This window comes from Zootermopsis nevadensis, unplaced genomic scaffold (genome assembly GCF_977971745.1).
Source record: "Zootermopsis nevadensis isolate Lab colony 2312 unplaced genomic scaffold, Znev_1.0 Znev_ptg000019l, whole genome shotgun sequence".
Taxonomy (NCBI): Eukaryota; Metazoa; Arthropoda; class Insecta; order Blattodea; family Termopsidae; genus Zootermopsis; species Zootermopsis nevadensis.
The window spans coordinates 6,631,272-6,646,192 of NW_028259151.1; the positions used below are offsets into that span (position 1 = coordinate 6,631,272).

General features: G+C 34.8%; 1 protein-coding gene across 11 annotated transcripts in view; it reads left to right on the forward strand.

The window, feature by feature from the left end:
* LOC110837965 (phosphatidylinositol 4-phosphate 5-kinase type-1 alpha) overlaps nucleotides 1–14,921 on the forward strand; it is a 78,287-nt gene that overhangs the window by 8,971 nt on the left and 54,395 nt on the right. For 7 of the 11 annotated variants that reach the window (XM_022080668.2, XM_022080669.2, XM_022080670.2 and 4 more), the window contains exons 8-12: nucleotides 1,743–1,823; nucleotides 2,451–2,650; nucleotides 4,914–5,046; nucleotides 5,361–5,448; nucleotides 14,184–14,246. In XM_022080668.2, coding sequence (XP_021936360.1) covers nucleotides 1,743–1,823; nucleotides 2,451–2,650; nucleotides 4,914–5,046; nucleotides 5,361–5,448; nucleotides 14,184–14,246 — 565 coding nt within the window. The remainder of the gene's footprint in view (nucleotides 1–1,742; nucleotides 1,824–2,450; nucleotides 2,651–4,913; nucleotides 5,047–5,360; nucleotides 5,449–14,183; nucleotides 14,247–14,921) is intronic. The other 4 variants (XM_022080671.2, XM_022080676.2, XM_022080677.2 and 1 more) reach the window with 1 other exon arrangement.

Below are 14,921 nucleotides of genomic sequence, written 5' to 3' on the forward strand. Positions count from 1 at the left end.
AGTTACACATAGGACTAAGGCCTCATGATCATCATCCTCATCTTCAGCAAGTGACTTTTATGGGAACATGATTATGTTCCTGATTTGTTGAACATGTCTTGTGGATGGAAGAGGCAACATTTTCCCATCAAGGTACTGTTAAAAGTGCACAACCACTAGTGGGCACAGGAAAATTGCCATATAGCATGATGTGAGAGTAGCCACCAAGTTCTCTAGCACATCAGTGTGTGGTCTGGTATTATTGGCAGTAGTGTGATTGGGTTATACATACTCCCCCTCCATCTCACTGGCCCGTAGTTTTGTGTGTATCTGCAAGAAGTTGTACCAGTGCCGTTGGCTGTTTGCCATGATATGTGGCTTCAGCATGATGGGCACCAACTGATTTTGGGGTGCTTTCTCAACTGCATTTTAATATATATTCCTGGTAGATGGATTTTATGTGACAGCCTTGTGTTGTGGCCTGTAAAATTTGCTGGACTGAAACTGCAGGACTTATTTGTTTGGGGGCACCCGATGGAGGTTATTTGCAGGGATCAGCTATCCAACACAAGACTTGGCAGCAAAATTGCTTGGTACTGTGTGGCTACTGTTACAGATATTTTATGGTAGGTGCAAGTCAGTGTTCCACAAAGTGAGGTCACATATTGGTGAATGTACATTTTACACTTTGAACACCTGATGCAATTACCACCCTCAATGCATGTCATGTACTGCATGTAGCCTGTCAGCACGTGATATGCATTACGTGATTGTATTGCACCTAATCATGTGTTCTGTACGACACACTGTATGCATACTTTCTGTATATTACTTTTTAGTCAGATACACTTGTTAATGCAAGAGTATCATGTGCTGGTGTTTTTGTCGCCATTCAGCCATCATCTGTATAATTATGGCTGTTGCCATGCATCAGTGTCACCACTAGTTTCTGTGCTACTGTGATGGGTTGGACTGTTGTCCCATTTGATGCTACTTTGTGGGCCTGTATCTTGGTGATGATGCCTTCCAGGGAATTTGGTCCATCTGCGTTTTTGTTTTGTTTTGTGATGTGTGTATACATAAGTAATAAAAAAGAGTTGTGATTTGTTTTGCCTAACAATATTCTTTTCTTCTCTTGTTCTCATTTTGTACATTGAGAATTTTTATGTAAATTCTCAATGGTTATGATTTCATGAACTGTTGATGGTTCTTTCTCGTGTCTATAAATGTAATGTAATTTTCTTGGTGAATAGTTTGTAATATAATTACACTTTAGAATGCATTTTTGTTTGTTTTAAAAAGTTCTTTAACTATTTTTGTATGTTATTTTAAATTGCAAAACTTAAGCCTTATATGGTTTTGCAAGTCAGGATTTACATAGCCATAGTGTGGGTAAGTTTTGTAACTGTAATAGTATATTGACTTCATCATTGTGAGAGTTTAAGATTTGGAGAGTAATGGACCCCAATTGTTATTTTAATTACGCTGCATAAAATTCCGTATCAAGTGTGAAAAAAAATCTGATTTGTTGGTTTTTGGAGTTCTTTAAGCCTTATTATCTGTAAAAGTACACATTATCACAGCTCTTCTGGGCTCATTAGTTAATTTGTTTGTTTGTTGTATAGAAATTTTACTGTGTTCTTTTAATTTTGTTAAGACAACTGATTATTAAAAGTTGTCATTATAAGTTTGCTGTGAAATGAATTGCATTTTATGTTTGTAAATTTTAAATAATATTTCATGGATTCTTTACTCTGCTTCAGGTACTGGAAAGTTTCAAGATCATGGACTACAGTTTATTGGTAGGAGTACATAATTTAGATCAAGCGGCCAAAGATAAAGTGGTGAGTCAGATGTCATAATACTTATGGCTGCTTCTTGAGTTCCTGACAGAGAGGATTTAATTAATTCACACATGTCTTTGACTACATAGGTATACATGTGAAGGCATCTTCCATCCTTAGGGTATAAGTTGGTGCCAGGTTTCTTAGAAATGTTGGTGGCAACCTACAAGTCTGCCTGGATTCATGATCCAGTTTGGATGTTTTTCACAAAAATTGCAGACAAATTGGTATGAATTGCTTAATGTGACTTTGTGTATGTTTGTGTGATTTATGAGAGAAAAGATTAAGAACACCAGAGAAGTGACAGACGAAAGACAGTATTATCTCTATATCAGTACCACTATGTGTCCTCACTGCATGTTCGTCTCCCTTTTTCATTTACTATATATAATTTATCTTCATGTTTTATCTTGGATATTGGAGGTGGCTGTCTTCTGGGTTGTTGCGCCATGCAGTCTGGTAGAAGTTTATCTATTTTTCAGAGGTCCTTTCTATCTCCATCATCAGAGTGATGAGCCAGAAGACTGCCATCTTCAGACTTCCTGCCGTGAAAATCTCAAATCCTACATCTTGGATATTCTTTGCATATACATTTAATTAATTCAGTTTGAAATTAACATTTAACAGGAACAGAAAGCTAACCCACAGCTCGAATCTGTAGATACTGAAGACCAAGAAATCACAGCTGAAGACAAGGAGAGAGAAAGAGGGGCTGCTGCTCTTAATCGGTCACGGTCTATAAATAGGCAACGGTTAGTTGCACATTCTACGGCTATGGAGAGTATTCAGGCTGAGAGTGAACCCATAGATGAGGAGGACGATGTTCCGTAAGTGCAGACTACTTCATATGTTATAATTATTGAGTTCTGCTCCTTTTCAAATATAGTAAATGTCTGAGTGATATGTTTCTAATGTCTCACATACACATTACCTTAACTGGGTGATGCTATATTTTACATAGATAGTCTAATGGAGAGCTGAGATTCATGCCTTTGTCTCAGCTCTCCATTACTCTTACTCTATTTATGATGAATGTTTGTTCTAGTCACCATGAAATCTTTATTAATTCAAACTGAATGTTACTGTAGTTTATTGTATTGTAATCAATTACAAATGAAGGTCCACCAGGTTCAATGAAACCTTGTACTCCATGTAAATATGTAAAATTTATGATTAGGTTGACTTTGGTTACAGCATATTTTTAGTGCTGGCCTTGGAAATTGCTTTGTGTATGGGGTGTCCCACATTAGGACATGTTTCTAGCTCAATTTGAGTCTAAAAAAGCCCAATAAACATCTGTCCCAAAATATTTTGTTATGAAGATATGTGCATTTTAAGGCTGCTGTTGGAATTACATAGAATAAGTCTATTCAGGCAGTGATGTCATTTTGTCTGTGTTTGGATCTCCACCATTACATTGCATTGGAGGGAGTGTTGCTGTGGGTACCGTGAAATCAGTTATTGCTGGCAAAATGCAAGTAATGCTGTTTTTTTCTTTGCTTCCTTTCTACATCTTTTGTTTCTGTTGGAGTGAAGTTAACAAGCAGTAGCATTGGTCACTTTTCTAATGAAGAGCATGCCCATATTCACTGCATTTATGGATATTGCATAGATAATCATGAGCAGCAGTCGAGGAAAATCAACAGCGGTTTCTTTAATGTAGAGTGCCAGATGGGTGAGTTTTTAGCTTTGTGCACCATGGTCTTAGAGAAAGTGGTAAATTTCTCCAAGATGTAAGGGACCAACCAAGAGGAAAGGATATTTTTTAGACTTTATGCATGTGGGAACTACCACATGCATAAAGCAGGGAGGGATTAATACCAGTGTGGGAACTATGCAGAAGATTGAATGATCAAGATTTGTGATTTGTAATTGTGAAGGACTGCAATAAAGAAAGTAGTTATTGTAAAAGTTAAATAGTGATTTTATCATAATATTGTATGTAAACATCATGTTGTGATAATTTTGTTGTAATGTCTGTTCAGAACATATTCTGTAGTAGAATTTGAGGTTTACACGGTGGTGAGTCCAAAGATGTATGTCTGCAACAACCCAGAATATAGCCATCTTCAAACATATTCTGTGTCATCAGCCTTATAATTTTACTGTTATTGTCTATTGACTGGAAAGTAAAACTTCAAGAACAGTGGCATAGAATACAAGCACTGTGAATAGACAGATTATAATAACATTGTTATTAAATAAATTTAAATAAATTGAAATTGGTGTAAATAAAATCTGGTACCTCAACATAGTACTACAAATGGTGACGCACATTATTTGTAAAGACATGACCTCAGTTTTTGTTTTTAATAAGGTCTTTGTGTCTTTTGTCAGACACTTCAGGCAAATGCTGTGGTAGTACCATGAATTAGGCCATGATTGCCTGGCCCAAATACATTTCACTTCACCACATTGAGCATCCTGTAATGTTATTTCATGCCACATAATCTCTGCAACTGAACAGTGTAAGTTAATAACTGAATAACCCAAAAAATGGCATCTCTCACTTGTAACAATAAAATCGCTATATCCTTCGGATGCAGAAGTTTTTGTTTATCTTAATATATATTTATTGGCACAAAATGTGAAGCCTTGATGTAATGTTAATGTGATGATTTATTTTTATTTGTACTGATGCTGACATTCCTTCTTGAAGAAATTGCTGCTTAGTTCTTGAAGATTAAAACTTAGCAATGCTATAAAGTTGTATTCCTTGAATCATTTAGGAAATAAGTAAACAGCTGTTACAGAAGCTCTAATTCTGCGTTTACTCTGAAACTGCATTAAGGGCCCCCCCCCCCCCCCCCCAAGAAACTTTGCTGTAAAAATCAATGTGTTTAGTATGTGAGGATTAATGTTGCATTACTCTTAGTCCCCATTAAAATTGTATTAGTAGTTGGAATCTTATTTGACACTGATATATGTCCATACAGGCACACACGTGTGCACTCATATGCATTGTCTACATGTGTGTATGTGTATATTTGTGTTAAGTTCAAGTTTGAGAGTGTTGAAAATTGTCATAAATGTCTGTCCCCCTTTATTTTGTAGATTATGGTAACTTAATATTTTGGTATATTGTGGCAGACCTGGTGGAATCCCCGCACGGAATTCACGGGGTGAACGGTTACTATTATTTATTGGAATCATCGATATTCTTCAGAGTTATCGGCTAAAAAAGAAGCTTGAGCATACATGGAAGGCCATGATTCATGATGGGGTAAGTTTTACTTCTTTTTCATGTTGCTAACTACTGCAAAAAGAAAACTGCTTGAAACTTAAATGACAGCATTATTTATATTTTACATCTGTTCAGGTATCCCATTGTTTTAATACAAAAGTTTCAGTATTTTTGGTTACATTTTGATTGGTGATTTATTGTTTTTGGTTGATGTAAGAATTTTGTGTCAGAGACAAAGGAAGACATCGAAGAATAATTCTTAAATTTTATGATGCATTCATTGCCATACAGTACATTTTACCTATAATAATATTTTACCTTCACAACGGTAATTTATTTTGTAATGTTTACAGGATACAGTTTCTGTTCATCGGCCAGGATTTTATGCACAGAGATTTCAAGACTTCATGGCTAAGACTGTATTCAAGAAAATTCCTTCACGTAAGTACCATTTTCAGTTCTTTTGTTTGAAATTAAATGATATTGCTAAGGGAGAAATGAGTCGGTACTTTTGTGCTTTGGTGGACTTAATGGTGCCACAGCAATTTGAAGTTCAAGTCATTGTTTTACCTTCTTTTGTCTGAGGCAACATCACATGAAATACATGCATGTAGAGCCAGGAATTGAGTTGGAAGGATTTATTTGTATGTTGTAAAACCATACATTTGTCCAAGGAATGTGCAAGTTAAATTGCCTTTTGAGACAACTGTATTGTAATTTTAATATTATGTACTGTAGGAAGCTTTATGAAACTGATCATGTTAGGCAAGTTAATTTAAACTTGAAAGTAAAAGTTACAGCTGTAGAGTTTTGTAGATTGAACAGATATGACCATAATCTATAAGATTGCATTAAGCCGTAATTTTGTGCCTCTTATTCCTAGAATTTCACTCAGATGTTTGCCAGCCATTAATTTATGTGTTATTTCACAGTTTCTTCAGTTGCTTAGTTTTATAATTACTAACATGTAAAGTAGGTTTTTCCATTTGCTCTTTATATTATTCCTTATGCATCATGTCAAACATTTCAATAGACATAAATATGGGAATCCAAAATGGATGTAAAATATTAGATTTTTATATTAATGCTAAGAGTTAATTTAGGTTAATTGTATGTGTTGTGTTTGTTTAATTTGTGATTGGTTGGGGTACTTACAGTTAGTAGTGTGCTGTAAGAATTTTGACACATGAATATACAGATTTTAGTAAACATGGACATTTGCAAGAAGTACTTTAAAGTTTATATTTGTATCCTGGAGAACCTATATTACCACCTGATGATTAGTTTTAGAATAAGCTTTGATTATTGAATTTCATCCATTAGTTTAATAAATCCAGAGCCCTCATTTCTGTTGATTGTTAAACCTGGGAATGTGGAAAATACTATGCCCTCTGTGGTTTGAAACCACTATAAAAATGTAAGTCTTGTTTGTTTGTTTGCTGTTCTTACTGCCATCCTATTAGTGGAAGCAACAGAATTAAGTTCATGTTTGCTGATTGGTCAGGTAGAGGACTGGAAGTCTTTTTAAAGCTGTTATTGGAAGCATCAGCTTCTAACAGACTTTCATTACCATATTTTATTTGGTTCAGTAAGTTTTCATACAAATATTATCATTAAAAGGAATTTATTCTGTACTGATTGCTTTGGACAGCTTTTGCAAAGGAGTATTGCTTTATTTTTATAAATTTTTCATCACGTAAACTTTTCAGAAGGTAATGTTGAGCATGAATTTATAATGTATATACCTTGTCTAACTGTCCTTGACTACTGGAGAAAGACCATTTCCTCTGCAGTCTCATTAATTCTGTGAACTAAGAGAGTATGAAGGATAAATACTCCAAACACTGAAGCCCATGTATGTATCTAATTCTGAGGCAGTCTAATCACTTTTTTCAATCTGAGCTACATGTTTGTCCCATCATAACCACCTTAACACTCCTTTAATATAATGCAAGGAGTGTAAGTCGTAACATTCCTCTTTCCTGTATTCTTGACTAGTCATTCTCCCTGAAACCAATATATTTTCCTTATTTAATTGGTTTGGAATATTTGCTGTAAATATTCTTTACTCAGGTTAAGAAATAATTGATCACAACACAAATTGAGGGGTATGGATTATTGTGGGGAGTGAGCTAACATTATCTTTTGCCAGCAGTTTGGGAAATTGTTAATGGAAAATTCTGCATATGCTTCAGACCTTATATGGTCCACAAAGGATATCTTGGTGCAAAGTTTTTGAGTGGCATTAGAGATTCAAGGATGGTTGCAAATTGCTGGAGGTCAAATCATGAAGTTGGTGGCTTGCAGCATTCCAAAACAAAATACTGTGAGGCAGCTGCAGGAGATTGTGCACTCTGATTGCTGTCCTGTAGTGGATATAATTGCAGAGAAATAATTTAAGTTTGTAGTTGTCTCTGTCAGGATCTGAATATGCATTGCATTTGCCAGCATCTTGAACTAAGGATGCTGAAGTTGGAACAATGTGTTGACTGCATGAGGATCAGTGGTGAGATATTTAGCACAACAGATAATAGTTCAGACTTTTTCTGATGGATCATCACAGGTGAAGGAACCTGGTATATTCTGTACAATCCCTGTAGTAAATCAGTCTTTCATGTGGATGTCACCATTGTTATCAAAAGCCATGAGATTTAGCAGAACTGTTAAAAAAACCAGGGTGATATCAAAAGTCTTTTTTGACTGTCAGTGCATCATTCACCATAATTTAATTCTGAGGCTACTGTGCTCAGTGAGGAGAGGTACAAGGAGGTACTCTCTAGTCTACCAGAGACAGTTTGCCTGGACCATTCTGAAATATGGTTCATTAAGACAAGTGTTCCTGTGTGACAGTGACCTGGCACATTTGTTGCTGTAGTCACAACTCATCAAGCATTGTACATGGTGCTTCTCCACCTACCATACTCTATTGTTTGATTTTTACTGGTTACCATTAATGAAGGACTGGCTGAAAAGCCATTGCTACAAGAATATGTCTGAGGTTTAAGTGGCTTTGAAGATTACAGTGCACTAAGTTGCAAATGGTGGCTTCTAGTGATTTTTCATATAGCTGTACAAATGTTGGCAAAAATACATATTTTCTGAAGGACAGTATTTTGGACTCTACTGTGTTTGAGGGCTTCTTAGTGCTATTGGATTCAAGATAGGGCTCTCCCTAAAGGTTTTGAAGCTCTTTAGCATCAACTGTATGTGTACTGGCAAGCAGGCGAGGAAGGACATACTAGTTGGTTGACTGAATGTTAACAAATCTTGAATTCACTTTTTTCCTCAATATTTCCTCATTTATTTGTTCAATTACTATCATCATAATCTTATACAAGGATTTTATGAAAGCAGATCATCCAGTTCTGGCCTCTTCTGATCTTCATGAACTTTCCTGGTAGCATACTGTGTAGAGTAAATTAAGTAGCAGTGGGGAATAATGATCTTCATTTGCACTGTAAACTGAAAATGCTTAGAATAATTCGTTTAATGTGCAATACTCTCTCCTAATTGAATACTAAATTTGTTATGTATGTGTATATCCACTGTGCAGAACCATTGTACTCACTTCTGTTGAATTAACTGAAGTTCATCAGTTTGGAAAATCATTTTTATTTCCTCTTCTCGCTATTTGATGAACTTGATAGTATAGTTATTTTGGGTTGTGATGCTGTGTGGACTTGTATGTAGGTACCAGTGTTTTGGAGAAACATATTTTCTCCATCAGGACTGAAGATAGAGACAGTATTTTTCTTCAAAATGTTGGTATCTGCCTGTAAATCTACAGCCCTGAAGATGGAGATGGTGTGTTTCTCTGAAGTGCTGATATGTCTGCTTGATTACACAACATCAGAACCCAGAAGAACAACATTACTGTCATAAATGCTGTGAGAACCTCAGATCTTATTTATTGGTGTTACTTTTTATATTTAATTTCACATACTTGTTACATTGCCTTGGGTACTGTGAATAATGTAATTCTGATACCACAAGTCTTCCACCGATTTTACATTGTTCTATCATTTTCTCATCTTCTCATAACTGTGAGTATATTATGCTTGTATTTTTAAGCACTGTTTTTAGCTGTGGTTGTTATTGAAAATTTATGTAAATATAAAACAACTGCATGACTTCTCACAATGGAGCTGGATGACTGAAGTGGAAAAATTGCAACATATCATGTTTACTTGAGGCTGTTCTTTTTGTATTTTTCCCGATTTTTCTGGGTAACAATAATTATAGCTGACTTATAAGAAGTTAAAGAGTTTTGAAGGCTCAGGATTTCTTCCAGATTTCTGAAGTTGAATTGAATCATTAAGTGTGAGTAGAAATTGGAATCAGATTTAAGACATATAAGTGAGATTAAGCAAGTTGAGTTTTATTTTGAGCCCTTATTTCATTGTTGTTGACCATTGTCATATGGGAATAGGGGATTTAAACCCTTGCACAGTGGGGCTTCTGGCCGGTTTATAACTGGCATTAGCAGTTTAGTGGTATGCTAATGTGATACAAAGTCATCTGGATTGCTTGTAAGTTGTGATGCATCATCAGTAATGGTTAATAAGCAAGTAGCCTACACCTTTGTTAATAAGTAATTTAATCTCCCAGTTATCTGGGCTTGTGATGGGGAGAAGACATGAATAATTTAAAACGGATAATCAGAAATACAGTGGAACGTAGATATAACGCGGGTTTTGAGGGACAGCTTCAGTACCTGTGTTATATGTGAAGTAATAGTATTGGGGGACATGATCACAGCCGTGGTATATCCGTGTCCGTGGTATAATGAGGTGCGGTATATTGAGGTTCCACTGTATTTGGTTTGGTGCAGTCACAGAACTTCATGAATTACTTTATTTTTTTTTTACACAACCAACATTTATTTTGAGAAATAGTTTGTAATGGTTGCCTGTTTTAATGAGCTGTTCAGGCTCCTCACATCTGTATGAATTTCTCTCTCATCCTCCCTACCCTCTTTTTCCTTTTGTTTCATGGCAGCATTGACAATGTCTGTCTGTCATATGCTGGAAGCCCACGTCATACACATCACTGTAGCCATTCTTCAGTGCTGTCTTCACTAGTGTTTTCAAAACTTTTCATATCACACTCCATGTCAAAAATTTTAGATTTTCTGGTTTCTTCTTTTTGGAAAACCCTGCAGATCATCATATTTTAGATGTGGAGAAATTTCCTCCATGATCAAACCAGCATTACTGGATCCACGGAAGACCATGCCTGAGATATGCCATATATAGCATGCAATACCATAATTTTTTCTTATACTTTTAATAGGTTGTCATCTTCATCAGCAAAAGTTCAGAGAAGGTCAGCCCTGTAATTTTGTTTTATGGACTCAGTCACTCAATCCCTACCTCATAATCTTCTGCTAATTCTGTTGCCAATTCTCCATTTGTTAAGTTTTCAGTTAATGCAAGCATCTGTTTTGCTGTTGGTACAGTTTCCTTACAAATTCAGCCATCTTACTTAGGATCCTCACTTTCACCTAACTGACACACAGTACAACATAACAGAATTGACTGTAATTCACTAATATTTAAAAATTAGCGAGTGCACCTGCCATAGTATCCTTCAAAACGGTATGCAGATACAAGACCGCATAGTGCAGCAACGCAGAAGACCAGTCTTAACTCGCACTGTTGTGAAACCCCCAGTTTCTACAAATGGTAGGAATCAATCAGATTTGTGGATATGAAACTCAAGTTTGCAAGTACCAGCTCTTGTAAAAGTAAACATTGTCTTGAGAAACTGAAGGGGCATTTTGACATTGTGAAAAGGTATAATATAATATGAGAATTTGTTCATAGAGTACATGACTGGTGTAAATCATGGTGTATAAAGAAGATTACTTGTGTTGTTGGGTTTGTGTTTAAGTACACAATGTCATATATTTCTGTGTTAACATTTATGTTGCTCAGGTTATGTGTTAAACATCAACATCTGTGTTTAGAACATTGTTAATTGCCTTCCCCTATAAAGTTCATTCTTCCATTGTAATAAATTTTAAACATGTTTTGCCTTTAATATTTTAATCCATTGGTAGGTAATACAAATTATAAAGTTATAATTGGCTTAGGTTTGTGTTTACATTACAGATCTGTTCAATGAAATGTGCTTCTATGTAATGTTGTTATGTGAACATTATGGGTTATTGAATTGGATTTTAAGTTCACTGTTACTGAGATAATCTATTTTATGCCTCAGAAAGTAAACTTATTTTTCTTTCTGAAGTAAAGATTTGTATTATTACATTGGAATAGTTTCAGAATGTATAATTTTTGCAGTAATAGTATTAATTCAGAATCTTTGTCACCAGTCTGAATCAGTTAATAATATAGTTTATTATTGGGGGCCAAATATGGGATAGTAATGGAGCAAGTGGTAGAACATACCATTTGTACACATGATACAGAAATTTCTTACAAGAAACCAAAAAGCAGCTCTATTAAAATGCCAGTTACATTTATTTTAAATGGGAAAGCCAATAGAAATTGTGCATGTATTTAACAGATCTACTTTTTCAGTTTTCAGGTTTGTCTCTAGTTTCATAATAATCAAAAAATATTTAACCATAGGAAAGTTCTTTAAATTCTGTGTTGTTTCTTCTTATAGCATTCTATACTGTTTTGTTTGGTTGTTTCATTGTGGGTTATTTATAGAATATTACAGATTTATAGGTTGACTTATAAATGCATAGGCTTCTATGACTGTGCTCTCATTATATGGTTGAACAGTATTATTACTTTTGGAATTCCATAATGGTACAAGCAATTTTTGATGAAGTTCTTTATTGATGATTCAAAGTTTGATGTTTTTGTACAGATTAATTTGTATTATATGTTGTGTTTGCTGGTAACATACTGACAGATGATGGTAAATGTATTCCTCCCTGGATTCCATTCTGCATTCTTGTAAGCTTATCATAATATTGCTGGGTAATATGTTTTACATGAGGTATGAAATGTTCATATTTTCAGAAAAGTATGGCACTGATGTGGCATTACAGAATTGACATATTTCAGTTCGTTGTTTGAAGCATTTTTGTTATAGGTAATAAGTCAAATGGCCAGAAGTTTTTAAATTTCTAATTATTACCATTGGTGTATACAGGATTCCCTATAATTTCGTTTTAAATTATATATAACTATCTTGTGCTCAGAAAAGCAGAAATGCATATAGAGCTTAAAGGGCTTAGTTATTGAGATATGAAGTATGTTTAGAACTTGTAATTGATTGTAAAGAATGAGTTGGCATAATTGTAAAAAATAACCTCATTATTGAATATGTAGTAGTCACAAACTACATTAAGTTGTAAAACTTTGGCTTTCAGGGATGAGCTGAGTCAAATTTTGTGAGGTGTCCACTGTTTTGGCAAACATTGTAGTTGCCATCTTCAAGGTGAATGTTTTCTGAAACATTGGATAAATTTCAGCATTCAGTGTGTCTCATCCCCAATAGCCAAAGTTTAACATTGAACTTCAGCTACAAAAACCTAAGGACAAGAACCACACTAATTACAAATGATCACCATTGTTTTTGTTGTTAGCTTCAGCATTGTTCCTCTGGCCATCATAGGCACCTCATAGTACATTAACCACATTTCTCTCCTGGTTATGATTGCTGCATCCTCTGAGATAATTGGTAGGTCATTAACCAGAAAGTTCAAATAACCTGCACCTATATTGCCTTGGTGGTAGCAGAAAAGGATCAAGTATGGAATCATGTACATTATCACACCAGACATTTATTGAAAAATGTGCCAGAAATACACTTCTGTTATTAAGTGAGGGTTTCCCTGTGACCATATGTGAATTCTGGCAGTTCACATTTCAATACCTGGTACTTCTGAAACCACTGACATTAGCTGTGTTTCTTCACATATTACTGTGTGGGGATTGCTGAACACTATTAAGAATTTCATCTTCCAACCACAGTCATGATTTTGTGGCAGAAATATGCTTGTTTCTTTAAACTCCTGTCCACCTACTAAAACATTAAGTTGGAAATGTTCCTGTGTACTGGCACATGTTTAAGTCATTTTAATTTTATCTATCTATTTTTAAACCAATCTCCTTACCAGTGTATATTAGCACTTCTGTGTTTCTCTTTGTGATACCTATGTGTCTCCCCAGTAAATTAACATAATTACCACAGATAAGAATTTTTTATGCTCCATTCAGTTCCAGTCCATCCTGAATTTTTTTAGGTCTTTTTAATGGGGTATTTTAAGGCAAAGTTGAAAGATGATGACAGTGAATCATTTTTCTGTTTCAGACCATTGTTAATATTAAATGTATCAGACAAATGATGTACGTCTGGGTTTTGGCACAGTGTAGACTTGTTGGTAGATGCCAGCGTTACAAAGATACATACTGCCTCCATCTTCATTCCCAAAGGTGGAAACAACATGTTTAGCTAAAATGTTGGCATCTGTTGACAAGTCCACATGGCTCCAAAACGCAGAATGTCATCATTGTCCTCACCACCATGAAAATCTCAAATCTCACATAGAGACAGATGTTTACCTATATGGATTTCACTATAGGTTTTGTTGAGACACTTTTTAATTAGCCCAAATAGTTCTGTGGGCGTACCAAAATAAGTTGTATTAAAAGTTAGGAAAGACATGACTCCATAATTAAATTACCTTTTATTGAATTCTTGTATATGCACTTGTGTATATTTCCTGATACTTTAACCTAACATTTTAGTAACACTTACCATGTCTGTGTACTCAGGTCAGTTCATAAAGTCATATTACTCATCAATCAATTTCTGTATCTACTGTAAAATGAATGACCAGTGATATTACTTCAGCTTTTGGTTAGAGACACCAAGTTATAAGTATTGGCCATACATAATGAAAGAAGAAATTCTCTATCATGTTTTACAAATTTTTTTTAGATATCTTATTTAGAAATCTGGTATTTAAATGGAACAAATGGTAATTAAATTTCTGCACTGTTTGAATGCATAGTTTATTTTTAGGTGATATGTATCTTATGAACATTCATATGCAACTGTGACTTACAAGATTACACACTGGAATTCAGAGGAAATGTAAATGTGGTTTCCTCTTTTCTCTTTCTGTACTGTACTATCTGTCTGTCTCTCTGTCTGACTGCGTTCTGCTCCGCTCCGTTGCTCTCCTCTACTAGTGGATTTGCCAGAAATTAAAGGCAATCATCGCAAGTTTCGCACCCTGGTCACCAGCTACATAGGTCGGTAATGGATTGTCGGACTTTACATCTCCTGCATGTCAGTTGTGGTTCCTCTTTTACAATGACTTAACTTTATGAGGTACATTACCTGTAGTGAATGATGCATTTATTTTTGTTGACTATTATAATGCAGACATTAATTTGTGTTTTTTGTTGTGTTATCTTTTGGCACAAACAAAATCAGTATCAATTTCACAGCACCATTATTAAAAGACCACAAACAAGATTTTAACCCTTTAAAGACAAATGATAACTATATGTACCATCTGCTTTGGCAATTGGTAATGCTGCAGTTCGTATTTATGGAGTTGCTATGCTTCTTACTGTAAAGAGGAATTATTTCCTTAAACAGTGTTAACCAGTTGATCTTCATAGTGGTGAAGTGTTGTGTTGCTTTGCAGTATGGATTGAATTCTTAATATTTGGATGACTTTCAGCTTTAAACAGTTAATTATACTTGATTCTAAATATTACTTTAGTACTACTTTTTAATATTTGACATATTTAATGACATTTTATCAAAACTGTAATTTGTAAACGTTTTAAAATGCTCATTCTAATCCAACTGTAGTCACTGCAAACATAAACACATTTCCCAGATTTTTTGCTTTTCTTTTAAAGTTTGTTATTATCCTATGATTATTTTAATGAAATTTTGAACTTCTGTCCCTTGAA